Source organism: Schistocerca gregaria, chromosome 7 (genome assembly GCF_023897955.1).
Source record: "Schistocerca gregaria isolate iqSchGreg1 chromosome 7, iqSchGreg1.2, whole genome shotgun sequence".
Taxonomy (NCBI): domain Eukaryota; kingdom Metazoa; phylum Arthropoda; class Insecta; order Orthoptera; family Acrididae; genus Schistocerca; species Schistocerca gregaria.
In genome coordinates, this window is record NC_064926.1 from 40,007,964 (window position 1) to 40,031,740 (window position 23,777).

A 23,777-nucleotide genomic window follows, 5' to 3' on the forward strand; every position below is an offset into this window, starting at 1 on the left:
AGCCAATATATGAAGTGACCTCCACTGTTGCCTTGTACGACCATCTTGTTTGTTATTCTATGAGGAGGGTGATTCAGTGGTCATGTTACAAACTTTCAGAGACGCTGGAGAAAGAGAAATATATCAGTTTGAGGCAAGGGCCTCTGGTGGGGAAACGACTGTCGAAAATTATAAGCGAAAATAGTTCTGATAATTTTGGCAGTGTACTGCTCATACTGCAAAATCTCCGTTTTCCATATTGTGTGAATTGGTCGCATTATCCAAAACCAGAAAAAATATTCGTAAACATGAGCCCTAAAGGGCATACCTTAAGAGCTATGAGCATTCGTCTACTTTGTAACTGTGAAACACATCTCGTCTAGTGCACAACTGCTCTTAACTCTTACGGTATACGTTTTAGAGCCCATGCTTACTACGCAAATTTTTCTTGTTTTGTTCCATACTACTTCCTCCACAAATAGGGAAAGCAAAGAACTGGCAATAGAACAATTCCACTGTCAGAGGTATCAGAAATATTTTTGCATTTAACTTTCTATGCGGTTGTAAATTGACCAGAGTTCCTTAACTCAAATTTATTCTCCTCCATCATTCCTGAGACTTGGTAACATTATCACGGACTCACCTTGTATACTAACATCGTCAATATGTCTATTAAAATAGCATGTATTTTAAAATAGCGTGGCGTCTGTACACCATTTACGTAAATTCTGTGATATGTATTGGAAAGTTCTTCTCAGAAAGCATTTCACACAGATTTGTGTTGTAAATCCACAGAACGCTTCATTTTAGTGGAAGTGGTTCGTGAATGCGGCGTCAGAACCAATATCCTCCCTGCAGACGGCTTCACCCCTCCTAATGAAATCGACAGGACATGTGAGAGAAATCTACACGAACATAGTGTGCTGCTGGACGCTACGTGTGGCTTTTCGCCAGCTCCACATGCGCTTTTGTGTGTACACACTTGTGGCACACGTTACGCATTAGCTGTCTATTCATTCACCTGCTGTGTGAGCCTCAGATTTCAATTAAAAGTCGCGATCCTTCTAATTTCTCGTTTCAAACGACAAGCATTACGGGCGTGGGTATTTCTGTACGTCCCGAAAACAGATATACGGATTATGGTGCAATGAGCGACTCAAACTGACACAATCTGCTAAATAGTGTACTTAATACTACAGATTGGAATAACCCTCATAGTTAGGAACAGGTCTATGAATTTTCGTTCCCTAGTGGCGTGATTCGTTCGTCGTCTCGACTTCCCCGTTGACATATTGTAGCACTAATTACCTGAAGTTTCGCGTTTTGAGTTCATCGAGGAGTGGCCATAGAGGGAGGGAGGATTCACCTCAGTGGCAGATCGTTATTGCAGCACCTTAATTGGGCAGACATTCCACAGGACCCGGTATGTATATGCAGCCAGTGGTAGCTACCTGGCGCTCTGGCAGTAATAAACCGCATAGCCTACAATTTGTGGCGGGCTCGGCTGTTATAAATAACATGGTTGAACAGCGATGCTGCAGTGATCACACAGTAATACGTGTGTAATTCTGCAGTCATTAACTTTCCACAGCTTGTCACGTGTCTAATCGTTCGTTTCATGCGGGTTAAGCCATAATGAATGTTTGCTGATTTAGTGTATTAAGTTTGCTTACCTCACGTTACAAAATAACAGCTTCAGCACTGACATTAAAGATGTTTCTGTTTTGCTTTTGGAAGATGCTAGCGGATCTTAAGTCGGATATCTACGTAGGAAATATTGCCCCTGAAATCACAACCTGTAGAGACTGTGTACAAGGGCAAGTAAAATTTACAAATGCAATCTCGGTTTTCCGTAATTTACGAGTTAAGAAAAAGGTAAGGAATTCGAAGATAAGGCAAAGTAAATTTTAAAAATGCCATCTCGGCAATCTGTGCTTTATCAGTTAAGAGATAGATAAGGTACGCGAAGATAAGGCGAACTAGTTGTCCTGTTTAGAAATAACGTAAGGCAAAATGTTAATTATGTGTTGCGTGTGTGTGAGTTTCTTCTTTCTGAAGAAGGCACAACACCTTAAAACTACAAAAAGAAGACTTTAGACAGGAAGAAGAAGAATACATACGCAAATATTAGATCAAACAGTAATATAAACTCCCACGGCACTTGAAAACTACAACTAATTTCTGAAACGCATCCGATTAGACTCAACTGGTGCAACACATGATTGCTTTAATGATTGTAGACACTTATCAGTGCTTTTGAATAAGTTCTTTAATGTTGGATGAAACTGAAATAACGATCAACGTACTTATATGACGATATTAATATCCTGATGAGGGCCTTGTAAGACGAAAACCGATCACAAAATAAATTAGTACTGCCAAACATTGGCTGTTTCTATTTTTCAAGCCACGTTTGCATGTAAGTTTTAGTATTCTTTGACGCTCCACTCACATATTCGAATCACTTTTGGTTTTTTATTTAGGTTTACATACTGGGCGCCACGTACCGTATCGAGAAGTTATAACTGGCAACCCTGGCCAAATGCACGGCAGCTAGTGCGCATGCATGCATCGATGAATAGGACGGAATCAGGCAAGCAGTAATTCTAGGAGTGGTGGTCTGTGCAGACGCGAATCGCAGCAATGGAAGTCTTTACCCTGATTGGATCTGCCAAAGAGGCTCAACGAATATTGTGACGGAACAGTAACGATGGCCATTTGTTTGTAGCCGAGTGGTGCAGTACGATCATGTGGGCGACACAGTAGAGGGCCACTGGTAGTGTTTTGAAACGGCGGAGTCCAGTTCGGGGGAGAAGTTTTCGAAGGCTGTGAGCCTGGAACGAGAGCTCGTGTCACTTGAATAGTCTCGGACATTCGGCACGTTGCAACAGTCGCGACGTTCGCAGTGCTCCTTACCTGATAATTTGAAGTTTCTTGCGCATAAATTACAAGCGTTCCAAAACTTGAAAGACACTGACAGGCAAATAAGACTCGCCTGCTTCATTGACAGTTTTGGAAATGATTGACAAAAAACCACCGTTTCTCCAACTACAGATGTCTGGGATTGTGGATCACACCAGATATATAGCTGCAGAGAACGCCGTCCACTACCGATATATGCTGCAGAATTTCCTCGATCCGGAATTGCACGAAAGAGGCTTTCTGAAGAACATTTTGCTTCAGAGGGGTAGTGCACTGGCTCACACAGCACATCGAACTGAGAGTGTGCCAATAGCCCAACACACGTATCCAAAGCGTGTGAAACGACGCATTGGCGATGTGACGGGCCATCTCGTTTCCCACCTCCGGGTGACTTACTTCGGGAATTCGTGAAGGAAAGGGTGTTTTAGTTTGCAGACAGTTGATGAACTTAAGACTGCCATTCCATGTGCAATAATTCCCAAACTGCAAGATATACTGAGATGTGTTTTGTTAGATTTCTTCGACGCCCTCAGCTGTGAGTCCAGGTAAACGAGGGACATTTGGAGGAAGTTATTTTCAAGGTGTTGTGAATTCTGCAGATATGTTTTACCAACTGTAATAATTGGAAATTTATGTGTTTGTATTTCATAACGAAATTAAATTTCTATTTGCGTTCACGATATTTCTGCTATCATTTGACATTGGAGGATTTAATATGCGCCAGTCTGTAGGTTCACTCGCCTATCTCAGTCAAAAGCGCGTACAGAAGCAACATACTACTTGAATCTCAGCATGATGTTGCGGTAGTTTTTACTGACCAATCGTCGTGGTAGTTGTTAGGTCATGAAAACCACTATAATGTGTACGGAATGTTTCTATGTCAAGCAAAGCGAGGATCGCTAAAATGTTTCCGTCGCAGCTCACTGACAAAACGAAGTGCCGGTAGATTTTAGTCGTTCTCTTATCTGAAATAGTATTGCGATGAATAATTGAGAACACAACTGCAACTTACTGAGTTAGTATTCCTTAATTTCATTACCGATCTTCTGACATGAAGCCCCAACGTCCATGACATGTCACAAAATCTATTATCGGTAGGTCACTTTCTACCAGAACTGATAGGTCAGAAATAGAAATGTAACACATTCTTACAACTGAAAACGGAAGATTCAGCGCATTTGGTAACAATTCAAAATAGGTCAAAAGAAACGCAATATCTAGCCTCCAGAAGATGAGTGGTGGTCGTCGCCCCTCAGATTAATGTGTGCGCGCGCGCGCTTGTGTGTGTGTGTGTGTGTGTGTGTGTGTGTGTGTGAGAGAGAGAGAGAGAGAGAGAGAGAGAGAGAGATAGAGAGAGAGAGAAAGAGACAGGGAGGGAGATTTGGAGAGAGAGATTGAACGACGGTGGGAAGGATGGAGGAACTGTAGCACCTGTGAGAAGGAACAGGTGATAACTCATCTCGCTAATCAACGGAACTGAAACGCCTTGCTTATTTTACACTGTCGATCCATAATTACAGCGAGTGCCCGTCCCTGGTAGGTGAGTGGTCAGCGCGACGGAATATCATACGTAACGGACCGGGTTCGATTCCCGGCTGGGTCGGAGATTTCCTCCGCTCAGAGACTGGGTGTTGTGTTGCCCTCATCATAGTCATTTCATCCCCATCGCCGAAGTGGCGTCAACTCTCAAGACTTGCACCAGGCGAACGGTCCACCCGACGGGAGGCCCTAGCCACACGGCAATTCCGTTACAGGGAGTGCCATAGTTTGCCATAATAAGATGTCGGTCGACATTGGAAACACTCGGCTTGACTTTGAGATATACGGTGGACTGGTACTATAAGACAACTCAACACATTTTTGCAAAACCTAAAAAGTCAACGGAGGAATATTCAGTTCACAATGAAGATTGGCAGCGAATCAATAAACTTCATAGGTTTCACCACCTATGTCAATACACAGACACACTGTTTCAAAATTTATAGAAAAGCTACAACTACAGACTCGGTAATATCTCTTTGCTCACAACACCCAGTAGCTCACAAACACGTAGCTTTCGACTCAATAGTGCACCGTCTCGTATCTGTCCCCACGTCCCTACATAGAATTAGATACAATAAAATTTCTTGCCTCAACCAATGGCTACAATCCATTCCTTATTGACCCGATCTTGTATAGGAAACCAAGAATTGTACCCCCCCCCCCCCCCTCTACGCCACATCTGCTCCACTTCCACTGTATGCAAGACAGTTTCTAGTAGAGCTATCACAGAGTGTAGCAATCCTTCAAGTATAGGATTTCCTACTATTTTAAGAACACCACAGCCCAATGTGTTTTCAATAGCGAAAATAAGACCAAGTTATTAGCCAACAGTGGGGTATACAGAATTACCTCTTCTGAATTTGACAGTCTGGCGGCTGGCTAAACATGAACGCAGCCGGAGGTTGTAGAATTCTTACTCCATATTTGCGGAGCATGTACTGAGTGAGGGCCACAACTGCCAGGAGGAGTCATATGTTCTTTACTTGGCAAACAAAGGCCAAAAACTCGGTCTGCAGGAAGCCCTGGAAATTAACAAACATCTAGCTCACAGGGCAGATATAATTTTAAATGACCAGATACAGCTTAATACTTACCCACTTCTAAACTTCACATAAACTTGTAATTTTTATACAAATGTGTTTGGATGCGCTCCGCCGTTACCAAAACAAAAATCTTGTTTTATACCCCAAACATGTTTCACTGCAGTTACAGCATCATCAGTGGGCTTTTGTTTCATGGCTGTTAAACATAAAGAATATTCTGTCTGTACACACGTCATTATACGTTTTTAAAATCTTTTTAAAAAATTAGAAGAACGTAGTAAAGTTATGTATCCATACCTTTTTACGACATGGTGTGTTTTACCTGAGGTATTATGTTTCTATAGTGCCAGTTTCCTTTCACAGTTTGTCATCTGCACAATATAGAACTTAATGCAGACAAATTATTTAAGCAAAAATTACGATTTGGAAACTGTTATGGCTATTCCTGAAATTAATTAATTCAATGTGGAAGGTTCTCTCTCTCTCTCTCTCTATCTCTTTCTTTCTCTCTCTCTCTCTCTCTCTCTCTCTCTCTCTCTCTCTCTCTCTCTCACACACACACACACACACACACACACACAGTGTGTGTATGTGTTTACATTATTGAGCCGAGCTGCGGCTCCCGTTGGTTGCGTTGCTAGGATGGCATCGTTTAGCTGGTTTACGGTTGTCGTCTTCTTCTTGTGTGCATTGGCGCCACTCCGTTTGCAAGCGTTTTCTGTCCGCTAGTGGCACCAGCGGCGGTAATCGATGTACAGTAACGGTGGTACTATCTTTGGGACTACGTTTTGGTGTTTACGTGTGGTGTGAGTCGGCAGTTCGGTTGGAGACGGACGAGCAGCCAGGTCTGCGCATTGCGAGACCACGACGGGACCACTGGCGTCACGCATGCACTGCTAGATGGAAGGGCTGTAGTCACGAGGGGCACAAACTCGCTGTCAGCCGGATCCAGGACGTCCATGTCGAGTGGACCTTACTTCAAGCAGTGGAACCTCCCCCACTGTGGGCTCTCGCCGTCACGCCCTGCTCAGAGAGGAAAGACTGAATCTCCTCGTCAGTCAATCCGTCGAGTGATCTAGTATATACCACACCACGAGACGAATTCAAAGTGCGGTGAGCCTCCACCCGGACAGGGAACGTGTACAGGAGTGTGGCCCGAAGCAGTTTTTGTGCCTGAAAGGCGCTCTCAGTTTCTAGTAACAAGGTACCGTTACGCAACCTGGTACAATACTTGACAGATCCGGCTTTGGCATATATGCCCTTCTGGATAACGAAAGGGTTGACAGAGGGAAAATCCTTTCCGTCCTCAGATCGAGAAACTACGAGGAACTGTGGGGCAGGCGGTAGTACTTTTGTCGCTGGTGGCTGGTCAAGTTTCCGTTTGTGGGCAGAAGTCGAGAGAGAAGAAGAAGAAGAGAAATCCATTGCGGAGGAATCCCCCATGATTGCCAGCGTCTCCGATGGCATGGAACACGTGGGCATAAGAATTTGAACAGTACTGCGTACTTTAAGTACACTTTTTGGTACTGCCTGGGTCGGCTGCTAGCCACTTCGTGTTCGTACCGGTGTGACGTTGTAGTGCGCATGCGCAGATCTCGGGCAAATTGCTTTTGATTGGTTGGCGTGAAGAGCGCTAGCAACAGTGTCTCGATTCGCAAGAACCGTACGGCATCGCTTCCGAAATGCTTACAGAATAATGTTGGGGCACTTCTTCGAAAACAACGCCGCTCAACAGAACAGGACCCAGGTGGCACCTGTTCTCACTGAGGGCACAAGGCTCTGCTTCGCCACTGTTATTGTCAGATAATAGTTGAACAAGGTAATTCTGCCTTTTCTGCATGAACCTCAAACGTAGCCAGACATCAACATAGAGCAGCCAGTATGAGAAACGTGATTGCCTTTGCCGAAACATAATTTCTTTATTCAATAAAATGCTTTGCCCCATCACTGTGCGTCACTGTAGCAGTGCCCACCAGTCGGGAGACATTGCTCCAGGACGGTATCTTGTTTCTTAAAGTTCTGTTTCTCTGCCAAGAATGTGAGGTATCTGCTGTGTTCTCCAGTTTCTCATCTGTCACATTGGACACATCACTGAGCTATCCTATCCCTACAGCGTGTTACCCAAAAGTAGAGAGTTAGGGCAACGATCGGAGATTCGTGGTATTTGTCCCCTGGCCGTCTGTAATGGGTCTCCCTCACACCATCCAGTCCTTTTGAGTACAGGCTTTGCTGTTTTTAGGGAAATGTAAGTGTCGCATACCTCTGTAGTGCCCTGTGTATTCTGAGCAGCTCATTACTCAGGTATCCATCTTCAGATCCCTATTTGATTATAATTTGTGGTTTAGTCTCATTAACTTTGACTCTGTCAACTTCCCAAATACAGATATAACTTATTGTTGCCTTTTGTCCACGCTTTCTTCCATATAATTTAGTACCTCCCAACAGTGTTAGCGACATTTTGTGTCAGCTGAGCAAAGATTTTTAGAAAAATTTATTCTCTGGCAATATCTTGTAAATTGTGTGTAAGATTTGCAGAAAATAAAAATCAGTTGGAGTCAGAGACGATTAAAATTCAAGATTCTTTAATTGTTCCACAACTTTTCCATGGTTAAGGAACCCACTAAGAAGAAATATAACCTGTTGTACATGTACATTTTTTGCTCCAATTATGATGGTGATACTGTTGTGTTCAGTAGCTAATCCCAGCCATTAGTTATTATTCATAGAGGTTAAGGTACATTTCCTCACTGGTAATAAATTTGTTTGTTGTCTAGGGAATGTTGCGTCGATTGCCTTTAGGGTTATAAGGTTGCTGTGTGTTGTTGCATGATAATCTGCCTAAGGATCTTATGGTATTCAGAAGCTATAATCAATATTTTTACAGCAATGACACATCACAACACATGTCCAGAGCGCACTGCACACACAGCTAATAAAGAAACAAGCTTCATTAGTAACAAATAAGCCGTTGTTGTGCGCGAATTCCAGTTGTGAAGGCAGCTCTTAATAATAGTCGCTGAATGAAAAAGTGCAATGGCTGATTCCATAAAGTTGCATGTTCACGCTCCAAAATTAAATTACAGGCAGTGTTCCATAAATGTATCCAGAATTAGTTAATAGCTTACACATATTCAAATCTTTCTAACTGCACCTTACTCAGATGATATTGAGACATATTGTCAGTAGTTCTTCAGTTTTCATAATGACGAACGGAAAGGGGTGTGGGCGTGGGCGAGACGGGGTCCTCGATTCCTAGTGCACAGTAGTTTATAAGCTGGTCACTATTACACCTTACTAATTTTGACGGTAATTGTTCAGTTATTCATTCTCTGTCTGCAATTAATTAAGTTGCATGATTTATGCAAGTGTGAGAAACTCACTCAATTTCCTTCTTCATTATCAAAGTCAAAAAGCGTTACATAATTGATTAGTTGAGTCACGAATTTGATCATAACAGAGCAGAGTATCACGGACTCAGGAGTTAGTGGTAACACGTGTACTAGTTACTAAATAGGCTAACCGCTTTACAAGGTATCCTGTGTGCAGCTGTGGCGAAACATCACTCATGCTATGATGCTGCAGTGGCAGAGGCTACCGCAAGTGACAGTAGTGAAAAGCTGATAAGGTTCCTCATATTCATTTTGACAGTCCGCATGAAGCAACCATCCCCACGTGTTAGTAGCACATTATCGTAAGTGTACTCCATAGCATCTTTCACTTTACACAAGTTCGACCAGCCGGGCACAGCCGAACACACTCAAAAATTCGTTTGAAAAATTTTCTCTCCAAATTAGTATGTTTAGCTTGTAATGCACCCATAGGAGATTGTTTCGAGTTGAATTGTCTTTCAGTAATTTTATTTATTTTTTTATTAGTGTCATGTTAACATGGCGGTTGTTATCTCGAAAATTCGGAGTAATCACAGCATACCTATAGCGAAGACGAAGTTGAAACAGAAACACTTGGTCAGAGAGAATGTTGAAATACATAACAGGTTGAAAGCTTCATTGGGTTGCTCATGCACCGATGCTTTGCTTCATCTGAAAAGATGGGAGGTTCTGATTATTCGCACCAAAGTACGCCCTTCGTGTCAGGTACTATGCAGTTTTCGTGTTGGTTTGCCCGCTGAAGACGAATTTCTCCTTATGTTACTGTCATCAATGAGCTATTGTAAGGTACTCGACTCCACGTGTACTTTAAGCCGTAGTGGCCGTGTGTTTCACAGTGCGACACATTCCAGTGATTGCACGTCAGCAAGGCAAGACTTGTAATAACGAGCACAACACTCGGTCAGCGAGTTCGGTCTTGCTGACTGTCAGCTTTCTCCAGTTCTACAAAATCCAGCGCCCTGACGCGAACATTCTACTATTTTAAGCGTGCAGTAATTAATCTGTCAACTTACTGCCCAAGTCGTGGGCGTAACCATATACAGACTACACCTACAAAAGAGATGATTTCATGTAAAATGAGCTGATTTATAGACTCACAGTGTTACAGTGAATCAGTAAATATAATGAAGCAGTTTTTAAGGATTTTTTGGTTTGTTTAAAGACCATCACCCGAATGCAACAGCTGAAGATATATCGTAGGGCTTTCACTTCATGAACCAAGCCCTTTTCAATAATACTGCTTTGGGCCAGGTGGTGACGGTTGAAAGCTTGTAATTACCGGTCCATATGAGTTTGTGTCCAGTATGCACTTCAGTTGACACACGCGCTGGGCTCTCGGCGGACGGGTACGTTAAAGGAAGGCAAGATATCGTGTTATTCCGCCATCACGTGAACTTCATGGGATAAAATGTACAAGAGATGCGTTTTTCAAGCCCATGTGGCCAGGAAGCGAACGTATCGTCAACACGGCACTAAATACACTTCTGGAAACTGAAATACGAACACCGTGAATTCATTGTCCCAGGAAGGGGAAACTTTATTGACACATTCCTGGGGTCAGATACATCACATGATCACACTGACAGAACCACAGGCACATAGACACAGGCAACAGAGCATGCACAATGTCGGCACTAATATAGTGTATATCCACATTCCGCAGCAATGCAGGCTGTTATTCTCCCATGGTGACGATCGTAGAGATGCTGGATGTAGTCCTGTGGAACGGCTTGCTATGCCATTTCCACCTGGCGCCTCAGTTGGACCAGCGTTCGTGCTGGACGTGCAGACCGCGTGAGACGACGCTTCATCAAGTCCCAAACATGCTCAATGGGGGACAGATCCGGAGATCTTGCTGGCCAGGGTAGTTGACTTACACCTTCTAGAGCACGTTGGGTGGCACGGGATACATGCGGACGTGCATTGTCCTGTTGGAACAGCAAGTTCCCTTGCCGATCTAGGAATGGTAGAACGATGGGTTCGATGACGGTTTGGATGTACCGTGCACTATTCAGTGTCCCCTCGACGATTACCAGAGGTGTACGGCCAGTGTAGGAGATCGCTCCCCACACCATGATGCCGGGTGTTGGCCCTGTGTGCCTCGGTCGTATGCAGTCCTGATTGTGGCGCTCACCTGCACGGCGCCAAACACGCATACGACCATCATTGGCACCAAGGCAGAAGCGACTCTCATCGCTGAAGACGACACGTCTCCATTCGTCCCTCCATTCACGCCTGTCGCGACACTAATGGAGGCGGGCTGCACGATGTTGGGGCGTGAGCGGAAGACGGCCTAACGGTGTGCGGGACCGTAGCCCAGCTTCATGGAGAGGGTTGCGAATGGTCCTCGCCGATACCCCAGGAGCAACAGTGTCCCTAATTTGCTGGGAAGTGGCGGTGCGGTCCCCTACGGCACTGCGTAGGATCCTACGGTCTTGGCGTGCATCCGTGCGTCGCTGCGGTCCGGTCCCAGGTCGACGGGCACGTGCACCTTCCGCCGATCACTGGCGACAACATCGATGTACTGTGGAGACCTCACGCCGCACGTGTTGAGCAATTCGGCGGTACGTCCACCCGGCCTCCCGCATGCCCACTACACACCCTCGCTTTAAGTCCGTCAACTGCACATACAGTTCACGTCCACGCTGTCGCGGCATGCTACCAGTGTTAAAGACTGCGATGGAGCTCCGTATGACACGGCAAACTGGCTGACACTGACGGCGGCGGTGCACAAATGCTGCGCAGCTAGCGCCATTCGACGGCCACCACCGTGGTTCCAGGTGTGTCCGCTGTGCTGTGCGTGTGATCATTGCTTGTACAGCCCTCTCGCAGTGTCCGGAACAAGTATGGTGGGTCTGACACACCGGTGTCAATGTGTTCTTTTTTCCATTTCCAGGAGTGTATATGTCGTCACTGCGGAAGTTTCATCCTAGTACGAGGGAGTGCTGAAAAGTAACGTCTCCGAATTTCTTATAAACGATACTGTCTACATCTTTATTCTTCATGTTTACACAATATTTCAGAAAATAGTCACCCTGGAGATGAATACATTTCTTCCAAGAAGAGACCCGATTGTTAATACCGTCACTGTAGAACGTCTGGATTCGTTATTGGAGCCACAACATGACGTCAACTTGCACCGCTTCATCACAGTCAAAGTCAGGTCCTCGAAGATGTTCTTTGAGTTTTGGATCCTGTTGAGGCCAAGTCGGGACTGCATGTTTTATGATCGATGACGGTGAACCCAACGCGTCGGTCTATTGCAGACATCGAAGCTCTCGTATGTAAGTCTGGCATTGTCGTACTGAAGGAGGTTTGCCCCGTCTGTGGACGAAGTCTTCGAATTCGAAACTCGATTACAGCACACTGTTTCTCATGCAACGACGCAGTAATGTAACACACTGCAACTATCAGGAGTCTTATAGACGCGAAGGAATGCACATATATAGACATGTAGAGTAAAGATTTGTATGTTAATAACGTTTGCTTTATTTACATAAAAAATTCGGAACCATTACTTTTCAGCACACCCTCATAGATTCTCGCTGTTTCCAAGAACAGATAAGCTTCTAAGGTTTTGAGGACAGAACAACCACTGTGTAAGCTGTAAATATTTTTAGTTTAATGTTGCAATCTTATCAAAGAAATACATGCCTTTACACAGTTTACAATGTGACTATGTTACGGCAGTTGTCAAACTAACGCATCTCATCCTCAAAAGTGAAATAATCCTAAACACAACACTGATAAATTTTAACTAGAAGTTTCTTTACAAAATTGTTCTTACGACTATGCCATGATGTTGGTCGCTACTACGAAGAATCATTCAATTTCGGTTTCTACTGGGGATGGTTAGTTATGTGACAAGTTGAGCAAAAGATTACCCAAGGTCGCTCGAGTTTACAGTGCATGCAAGCTGGTTAACCGACAAGTTTACCCCTCTGCTCTCGATATTTACCTCAGGTGCGATGAGCTGTCCTCTTCATGACTGCTCTCATCCTCAAATTCCTATGAAAACTAATTAAGCTTTTGATGACTTTTCCAGCAGAAACTCTATGTTTGCTGTTAGGCGTGGAAACATGTACTCATCCCTAATCTTGGAATACGGCAATATGCACAAGCAGGGCTGGAATAGCACGCATATTAAAATGCCCTCTCAGTCCTTACAAGAACATTAACCGGCTGGTTCGTTTCTCCACAGTTGGAGCTCAGCTCTCTAGCTGAATGTTAGCTGCAGTGAACGCAGTGTTCACACAAATCTCTGCTCTGCATCATACACAGCGTTATGTGCACCATTCTGCACTTGATGCCATTTCAGAGAAGAGTCCCTCAAAATTTAGCTCTTGTCTTTGTTGTAACCCAACTGCTTCCCCACCTGGGTTCTTTTGTTCTCCAAATCACAGCTTTTTATGACCAATAGGACCGTTCCTCTTATTTTTGTGGAAACTCTCTCTGCCAATCACAAGGTCCCTACCATTAAACTGCATGAAAATATTGGCACTTTACTCCTTTCTATTTCGTTTCCTCCAATCGGACGTTTTGTGCCTGCTCCAGACGCCTAAAAGTTACATGTGTACATCACATGTGTACCACTCGCTGTTCACGTGATCAATTGCGTCACTGGTTTTGTTTGCATCCATTTGGAATTCGGAAACACAGCTTTCCAAAGCTTCTTCCTGTCCTACTTCTGGTGGCCCATTACTTGCTCTCCAGTAAGCGTCACCTGTCGGGTCGCTGACTCCCGCCGCGGGACGCTCCCTCAGAACTTTTCGTGGTGCCTCCCATGGTGCGACCTCTGCTTCTGCCCACGCCTGCTTCCACACAAAACGTTCCCTCTCGCTCCTTGTTTCACCTTCTGCTCATTGACATGCATTACATAGGAGCGGAGTGTTAATACCATCGATTGAGTGTCATCCCTTTTACATTACATACTTATAAGTAAATCTGCCCATTACCACCGAAGTAAGTAAGGTGTCGTATTCACCTGCCCACTATGATGCATATAACTATTACCTATCGTGCGAAATTGACCTTCATTTATTGTGCCATCTTATAAGCTGCCGTTGGATCTAATACGCCACCCATGGCAATTCCCTCTGTAAGTACATCTCTTCAGAGATCGTTACAGGACCTCACCTGTTCTGAACAGAATCGAACACTTTTCAGCCATATAATTTCCAAACTGTTATTTTATTAGGCTCCCAGTTTCTGCGATATACTGTGTCATCTTCAGGTCCCCTAACCGACGTGTAGGAAGATTCAAACCTCAATTCCTGTCAAAATAGGAGCCAGCATTCAAAGGCCGGTATGTGTAGACTTTCCACAGAGCGATCACTTCAAACGTCATCTGCCGACTTCTGCCATAGTTGGCAGATGATGTGTCAAGTGATCGCTCTACCAAGCATCTACAGGTACCAATCTCTGAATGCTGGCCCCTATTTTGACTGGAACTGAGGTTGTAATCTGCTTACTCATGGTCAGTGCTCCTGATGATGGCGTAATATATCGCTGAAACTGGCAGCTCTATCAAATAACAGTTTGGAAGTTATACAGCTGAAAGATGTTTGATTTTATGTTCCAATGCAACTTCGTTCATCTACTAGAAATACTCTATACCATATGAAGGGTAAGTCAAATCAGGGTGTGCTTTACTAGACCCACCATCATGCTAGATTTAATGATGATAGACGCTTTAAAATTGATTCAAATCACAATTGCGTCTTTAGGTACTTTATTAGAAACATGATTGTCACTCATGTGCTACATGCGATTGGTGTCACATCTAATGATGCCCCCAAAAGCAACAATATCCACTTTAACTACTTACAAAATTAAACCAGTTGCAGCTGTCAGTCGCAAAAATGAAGTATTTTTGACCTAGGTTTCGGCCGCTTCTAAGAGTGCTTTCATCAGAAATAAAACATTTAAAAGTGGCATTACACGTATAAAATAAATATGAAGCCATCAGAGTCTCATTCTGCCGCATTTCAACATGTGGTTAAGCCCTTAGAGGCCTTCCTCTAAGTTTTCTATTTTCATATTTTTTTACTAAAGCGTTTTCGCACTCTTATAAGTGACGGAAAGCTAGGTCAAAAAGACTTCATTCTCGCGACCGAGGGAAGAAGTGTTTCAATTTTACATTGTAACGGTCGCTGACAACGCAGCCATGTTTAAAGCTTTAGCTACCAACATCATAGGAAACGGCACAGGCGTATCAACGAGTAAAATATGGAGTAGCATTATGTTTTAATCAATGTGTCCAACAAAGTATTTTACGCAAACTAGGTTGGATTCAAATCAGCCAGACCATTTCTTACATAAAGTATCTAAATAATGGAACAGAATACTGTTAGGTGTTCCGTTAACTAAATCTAGTATTAAAAAAAACATGCTAGGGTGCTGGAAAGTCGATATGCCTGTATGTGTGATTAACTGGACATGAGAAAACTTCGGTACGTACATCAAAATCTAGTTCCTTCTGTAAATGAGAGATGATATCAGCGGACTGAGTGAAGTTTTGACATCACCAACATGCTGCTGCGCTGTACCGCCTCGTGTTGTTCGTTGATTTAACAGTGTGAACGTCCGCCTCTATAGCTAGTTGGTCAGCGCGTGTGATCACCATGCAGCGGGCTAGGATTCGATTTGTGGTCGGGGGGGGGGGGGGGGGGGAGGAAGGATTTTCTCTTCTCGGGGACTCGTCGTTGTGTAGCCCTCACCGTTATTTCACCATCATCGACACGCAAGTCGTCAGATGTCAACTGTAAAGACTTGTAGCTCGGAGACCGAAGTTCCACAGGTAGGTACACCTGGCCGTCAGTGCAATACGATCATTTCATTTCCCAGTATAAACAACGCGGAGAAGTTACTTGATACTGGTGTCTCATTTACAAAAGAAATCAGCAAAATTCATAGGTACATGTGACTACTGCGTTTAATTCACAGAGAAAGTCCTTAAGTAAAAAGTGAGACACTAATGAAAAAGGTGTGAGTCTCAAATGCACAGTGGCGACTAAACGCACTATTTATTTTATTACTCAGTTTTCAATTTATTTCGCTATCTCGATTTATTCAATAATAGAGACAATGACTACCATCGGAAAAGTAGGTAAAAGTTTCCAGTCTCCTGTGTAATGCCCACAATTTTCTTAGTATCTTTTGGTAGCAAAGAGACTGGAGCTTCATGAAACAATCCCTGCAAAAATATACATTCAAGTTCACAGATTCTATAAATGTAGTGAACATCCATTAGTCCTGTAACTCGAGCAAGTAAATTATCTTCAGTGAGGTGACAAAGTCATGGGACAGGGATACACAGGCGACGACAGTGTCGCGTACACAAGGTATGGAAGGACAGAGCATTGGCGCTGCTGTCATTTGCACACAGGTGAGTCACGTGACAAGTTGACGACATGACTGTGATACCAGACTTTCAACGTGGAATGGTAGTTGGAATTAGAGGCATGGGACATTCCGTTTCGCGAAATTCCTTTGGGAATTCAATATTCAGAGATCCACAGTTTCAAGGGTGTGGCCAGAATATCATATTTCAGGCATTGCCTCTCACCGCGGACAACACAGTGGCCGACGGCCTTCACTTAACGACCGAGAGCAGCAGCGTTTTGTTAAGTTGTCAGTGCTAAGAGACAAGCAGTACTAAGTGAAACAGCCGCAGAAATCAGTGTGGAGAGTACGACGAACGTATTAGGACAGTGCAGCGAAATATGGCGTCAATGGGCCATGGCATCAGACGAAAGACGCGAGTGCCTTTGCTAACACCACGACATCTCCTGCGGCGCCTCTCCTGGTCTGGTGACGTCGGGTGGACGCCAGACGATTGGAAAACCGTGGCTCGCTCAGATGAGTCACTGTTTCTGCTGGTAAGTGCAAATGTTAGGGATCGAGTGTGGCACAAACACCCAGACACCCCCCCCCCCCCTCCTCCTCCTCCAAGCCATGGACCCAATGTTTCAACAAGACTCTGTACAACAAGCTGGAGATGGCTACACAATGGTGCGGTGGACTTGTTTACATGGAATGGACGGTCCTCTGGCCCACGTGAACCAACCATTGACTGAAAATGGTTATGTTTGGCTACTTGAAGACTACCTGCTTCCGTTCATGGACTTCTTGTTCCCAATAAAAGAGGTAATTTTTGTGGATGACTGTGTACCATATCAGGGGCAGTTCAAGCGAATGATTTGGCCACTCAGGTCGCCTGACACGATTCCCATCAAAGGATGGATGACAGTGCACCAGGTGACCGGGCCACAATTGTTCGCAGTTGGTTTGAAGAACATTCTGGACAATTCTAAGGAGTGATTTGACCACAGAGTACATTCGAAATGAAACCCATGGAACATTTAGCAGACATAATCTAGAGGTCCGGCATGATATTAGTAGGTATCCCATGACTTTTGTCACCCTAGTGTATCTTGTGTTAAAGAAGAGAGTATAGTGTCTAAAAATTTCAATAAAGCAACATTGATTATAAGGAATATTGCAGAACAATCAGAAATATGACCAGTTAGTAAAGATGCCTTTATTTGAAGTACTCACAGTAGGAATTATACACTTGTTTAGTATCGAGAGTTGATTATGACTGATAAGAACCATCAAACGTGCCATAACTTGTGGGATAATACACTACGCAGCAGCAAAATCTACCATTCCATCAGAGGTATGCTTTAATGTTATTGCCACCCCAAAAGTGCCGTCACTGCGATTTAATGATGTATTTTCTCCCAAATGTTTCCCCACAACGTCTCTGTAATCAACGAAATACTGTCCACTGATGAGGGAAAGTAACTACCATCGTTAGGAACTACCAGTAGCCGTGAAGGAACTACAATACTGTATCTGAAAGAATTTCGTTTTCTTCTGTCACCAACCAGAAAAATCTGAAGATTTCTGCTGCACTTATTGAGCTAATTTCCAGTAATAATCTAATTGCACAGACCAGTTATGTTGTTAAGTCATGTTTTATTTCCTTTTGGGATATTCTGTAATGTTTTAAATGCATTCCTTAAATATACGTTAAATTCTGTGACTCTCTTTTCCTTTATCTGTTACATTAAGTGTAATTCCGCAGTTGAACCTTAGAAATTTTTGTGGATTTCTTCTGAAATATTTTATAATGATGTAACACGCTAAAGCCACTGCAATTCACAAATATTGTAACGATAACATTCTATTAGACCAAGAGTAAATAGAAGTAATTTACCTGCGATATTCACTTCGACTTTTACGTCTTGGTCTCCACAGGTGGAAGGCACCGTAGATAATAGGATTCACCAGGCTGTTGGACATCCCAAAGAAGAAAATCCCCGACTGCAAATCCTCGCTCAGCTGCAATAATGAGTAATGAACGAATTACAAGTCAGAGTAGCTTCTCTGCACAATAGCATATCTTCGAAATCTTTTTAGTGACTCACAGATATAGAATTCTAAACGTTTAGAAATCGAATGTATTTGAGAATTTACTGGGATAAAGAAACTTTGCGCATTACTCATGGTAATATGAAAAGAAAACTACTTGTACGATACGATAGAAATCAGATATATAAAGATTTATTTAGTAATTCCGCGGCTTGGAATTCCTTTTTTATTCTTTTACACATATATTGTAGAATGAATAAACCAGCTAAAGGGCGGTATTGGAAATTCTATTTTTGCTGGATTTGAGAAAGCTGAATTCTCCGCGCAAATTAGTTATACACACGTATGGGGCACTACGGACACGATATAACGAAGTGTGTAAGGTTTCCTTGTCAATTTCATCGCCAGAAAATGATTAGCACTTGCTACCTTGAAATGTTTCTGAGTTTCGTTTCACGAGCTATGAACATCTCTCAGCAAATTTCACACACTTTTCGTGGAGAAGTTGCTACTATTTACAAACAGACTGATTCCAAGTGAAGTGTGAAGATAGATGCTATCATACGTTTCCGTTATCAACACTTAGTTACACGTTTCTAATTTGTAAAGTTATTCTTCAGTATCAACGTCACTTAGGGCGAGCAATATGCGTCAGGCGCCTCACGTGCGTATGACTGAGAAATGCATGTAAAGGGCAGGATTGTGTTAATGTATTTGATGACGACGATAGTGGGATATAGGTGAAGTTAAACGTAGTTCCGGCACCTAGCCAACTGATCTCGAGTAACTACATTGTCATTGAACTAATGAAGCGTATGACTGTAATTTTCTGGATAATTGCTAACTGTAAGAGAGCCGTGGCTGACTTGTGTAATGCGCTGGATTAATCCTTCGTTGCGATTTTGTGTTTAGTCTCCCGTGGTTATCGCGATTATGCTGTTATCCTCTCCTTCCGCATGTGGCAGCTGCGGTGTGTTTCGATATACACACCTTGGATTATCTTTGACCTGGTGCTTACAGTTTCCAGCTGGGCAGTGTGCGACCAGTCGGTCGGTTGGCGTGGAGCAGCGAGGAATTCTCCGCGGGGCGTAGTTTGGCCGGGGCCGCTGGCGGACTCTACATGGTGTCTGAGTGTGTGGGGCTGTTCCGATTGCTACTAGGTCCGTGGCTCACCGACTCTGGACACTACAGTTGAGATCTGGTTTAATCTACCAGCAAGTCAAGACTGTTCACATCGTGTCGTTTGGGTTCGATGTCGGCTGTTGGGATGTTCTCACGAGCAACAATGTGGTTCCCAAGTTGGAAAATTCTAGCCACCTTCCGATGGAGTTGCACTGTATTTGGTTATTTGAATTGAAGTGCACCAGCGGAATCTTCTACCTTGTGGCCGTTAAAGTTCCAGTTACCTGCCCTGGCCGATGACGTAAATTTCTGGCAGTGTAGTTTCCTCATCGTGTTGTTGTCCAGCATGGTGTGTACTTTGACAGCTCCATGTATGATTGGTTGTGGGCACCAATATCTTCTACAGAGTTCCGTTCAGCTCCCTGTTGTGCCCTGGTCGGGTGAAGTGGGAGTTATCTTGTCGGAGGGTCCGTTGACTGTCGGTCGGTTGGGTTGTCGTCGGATCGTGAATGGTTGGCCCGACTGCCTGTCTCACCTAAGCGAGCGTCAGTGAATTACATGCCGACCCTCGAACATCTGAGCGCCCCTTCTTTTTATTTATTTGTTCTTGTTGTTTGTACTTGCATGGCTTATATCCGATTTTTTAAAATTGTGGTTGTTTTGCCCTTACGGCCTAAGATTATTTAGGCCTTCAGCCTAATTTGAAGAACTGTTTCATGTAAGACCTTTGGCATTTTATTGGTTTTTAATGTTGTTGAATTTTAAGTGTTAGGCCTTCAGCCGATTTTGAGTCTGAGTTGTTTTACTCTTAACGCCTTCAGTCTAAATTAAAGAACGGTATCACGTAAGACCTTTAGTATTTTAAAAAAAGTTATTGAGTTTTAAGTCTTAGGCCTTTAGCCCATTTGAAATGAACGTGTTTGCTCTTGAAGTGTCTGATTCTTTGGGCCTACAGCCTAACCAAAGAACTGTTTTTAGATAAGGCTTTGCCTTTTAAATTTCTGTTTTGGTTGAGTTTTGCCTAATTAAGAACTGTTTTATGTAAAGCCTTCGCTTTTTTTAAGAAAAATGTTAATATTGTTTCATCTTAAGTGTTGGGCTTTCAGCCGATTTTGAATTCTAACTGTTTGCTCTGAAAATCTCAGATTATTTGGGCCTTCAGCCTAAATTATGAACTGTTGTATGATAAGGCTTGCCTTTTAAATTTCTAATTGTGCTTGCATTTTAAGTTATTGGCATTCAGCCGTTTTTAAATTAAGATGGCTTTCAGCTGGTAATTAAGTCCCAAAGATTAAAGCTGTGTGTTTAAATAAAAAATTTTTGGGCTCTTGTAATGTTTGATCAAATAACAAATTTGTATGTTCGAGTTCAGCTGACAGCCCCTTATTTTGGCCTCTTTCCACAGTTTAAACTAACCGTCCTGTCCTGCGGGTTAAGCGGGGCGTATCAATAAGATTACTTCAGCTCAACGTTTCAAATAATACCTTCATCTAGGCAGTAGGATAATTATTATAACCCTTTAAAAAATGATGGACCCCCGACGAGAATATTGTAGGGAAATGATGGAGAAATGTAGGATATCATGCAGCGAAGTATTAATTCAGGTATAAAATCATTGAATCTGAGCAAACCATATGAAAATATATTTGCAGTGATTGGATGCCTTAGAAAAGAGCTGTTTCGAATTTCTGCTCTCAAGTAGCAAAATTCCGCCATGGAACTTTCCCTAGGTAATCACTCACGAGCCATGCTGTATGGGTTTACAAGCTGCTCGTAGAGGAACAAGGCGTAAGAGGTGCCGCAGATTCCACCCGCATCCGAGTCCACACCGCTTCTCGCAGATAGTGGCAAGAGTTCTTCCGCCGATGACTCAGTCAGCAGAGGCGTTTCGAGTCGCACGCTACGGCGAAACTGCGAGAGTATCGCGACAGCTGTCACACCGCCACCATCAGTGTACCGAGCAGGCGGAAGTGGCTGTCCTTGGCGAAGATACTTTTAGAAAACAGCAGTGGCTGGTTAGCCAACCTGATTTCTCCAGGATTACAACTGACCAGCTTCTGTCCAGGTGTTCCTGTCCAAGGCTCCAACTGTATAGACATCTGACGTAAGATTTTCTTCTTTCCTTGCTCTTCTTTTCCATATGACTTATTTTCACACGTTCACTCATTGTACGTTCAACAGACAACGGCGTGTGGTTTTACGAACTCGTGACTTGCACTAACTCTTCTAGGTGACCAAAATACTTTGTCAGAATCACATAGCGATCGGAGTTTATCTGACTATCAAACGTTTCTGGCGATGGAAATTTTATTTCTCCAACCACTAGATCTCTATGAGCTCGTTATTATCTAGCACCATCCTTGGTGCAGTTGTTTCGCCCTTCGCAGTCATCCGAGTCCAATACCTTACGTCCCCAAGTCACTAGACAGGTCACTTCTAATTCACCGCACTACGCAAATGTTCCATTAGACTAGAGAGGTAGGATACCCATTTCCGCATTTCTAACGAATAGATAATGATAATGCTCTCTGATTCAAAAAGAAAATCAAATCTACACTAACAAAATGGTTATGGTTCTTTTCAGTCGATTTTCGCTTTGGACAATTTAAAATTTTGACTAGTTTTTCTCGTGGTATTATGGTTCACATATGTTTTGTCTTTAGTCACACAGTGGCTCCAGACATCCTTGAAATAAAGCTTCAGAGACTTCATGAACAGTTTTGAATTGGCTTTCCTAGAGCGTTGGGGCTGGGGTCAAGAAATGTTACATCCGCCATGCACTCCGGTTCTCCAAACTCAGAGTTGTATTCATTTTCGTGTACACCCAATTACATGAGACGCCTGTCGTCTTATGATGTCAGAAATGTTAATTCAAAAATGTACTCTTCTGATTATAGGAACTTCAGCGGAAGAACGACATTCTCTGTGTCTATTTCTCTAGAAATGCACTGTTCTGAGTATTCGCATTAATTATGTCTGAAGTTACTTTGTATCTAGGCTGCAGTCAAGTTAAGAAAAAGAATATCGTTTACCTTCACGTGATAATTGTCATTTTCGTTGAACTATTGTTTGTGCATATTTCTGACAAAATGTCTTCTTTATTTCTTCTGATCCTACCATATATATATATATATATATATATATATATATATATATATATATATATATATATATATATATATATATATATATATATAGGTAGTGTTGGTCCTGAAAAGGACTGTTTCTAGCATTTTTGTTTGCAGCTCATGTTCGTTTAGTCATTATGCAGTGATGAAATGATATGCCACCGACAAGAAGGCAGGTATGGGTAATCTTTAGTGAGGCTCCTCCCTTACAGCGATATGTTCCCCTCACAAGAAATCGAGCCAACAAGTATCCAAACGAAGTGGGTAACCTGGAGAATACTGAACACACTATGAATACGAGGTGCGACAATAAAGTAACGAGACTTATTTTCTTTGCAAGGTGTGGAAACCCTGCAGGCTTGCTTAGGCACAATATCTTTGACTTTGTTCTATAAGCTGCTTCTTGTCGAAGTGGCACATCGATGCAACTGCTCAGTCTTGAGTTGTGCTGTAATAAGTTAACACGTCTTTGTGGCTTTTTGAGAGGAGGTTATGTCAAGAGCTCAAGTTTTCCGTTGGCATAAAATACTTAGTGAAGGCAGAACGAATATTGAAGATGAAGACCACAGTGGACGACCATCAAACTAACAGACGGATGACAACTTGGCCAGGGTGCGTGGACCAGTACGATCTGATCGAAGATTATTCGTGAAAATGATTGCAAGAGAATTGAACATCAATGAAAAAACGGTTCGTCTAATAATAACTGAAGATCTTGGTATGAGAAAGATTTGTGCAGAAATGGTCCCCAAAAATCTCACACCACAATAGCGAGAAACACGAAAAAACGTGGCAGCCGATCTGCTACAGCAAACGGAAATCAATCCAGAATTGTTGAGCCGTGTTATCACTGGTGATGAAAGTTGTTTTCTTTAAGTACGATCCAGAGTAAAAATGCCAAAGTTCGCAATGGTGCTCAAAGGGATCATCCAGACCAAAAAACCTAGAATGTCAAAGTCAAAAGTGAAAGGCATGTTTATGTGCTTCTTTGATTCCAAGGGAATTGTTCATAAAGAATGGGAAACTCTTGGACAAACAGTTAACCCATATTACTACAAAGAAATTTTAGAAAGACTTCGTAACATAGTTCCTTGTGTCTCTGCCAAATTTGCTGATAATTGGATTCTGCATAACGATAATGTGCCATCCAATTCTGCTCTGTCAGTACAGCAATTATTAACCTCTAAACAAATTTCAGTACTACCACAGCCACCTTATTCACCAGATATCGCTCTGTGCGACTTTTTTTCTACTTCCAACGGCGGTCAAGGGGC

General features: G+C 43.0%; 1 protein-coding gene across 1 annotated transcript in view; it reads right to left on the minus strand.

Annotated features, from left to right (window-relative positions):
• LOC126281825 (adipokinetic hormone/corazonin-related peptide receptor variant I-like) overlaps nt 1–23,777 on the minus strand; it is a 156,656-nt gene that overhangs the window by 79,593 nt on the left and 53,286 nt on the right. The window contains exon 4 of the mRNA XM_049981054.1: nt 18,099–18,223. Within this exon, the coding sequence (XP_049837011.1) occupies nt 18,099–18,223 (125 nt within the window). The remainder of the gene's footprint in view (nt 1–18,098; nt 18,224–23,777) is intronic.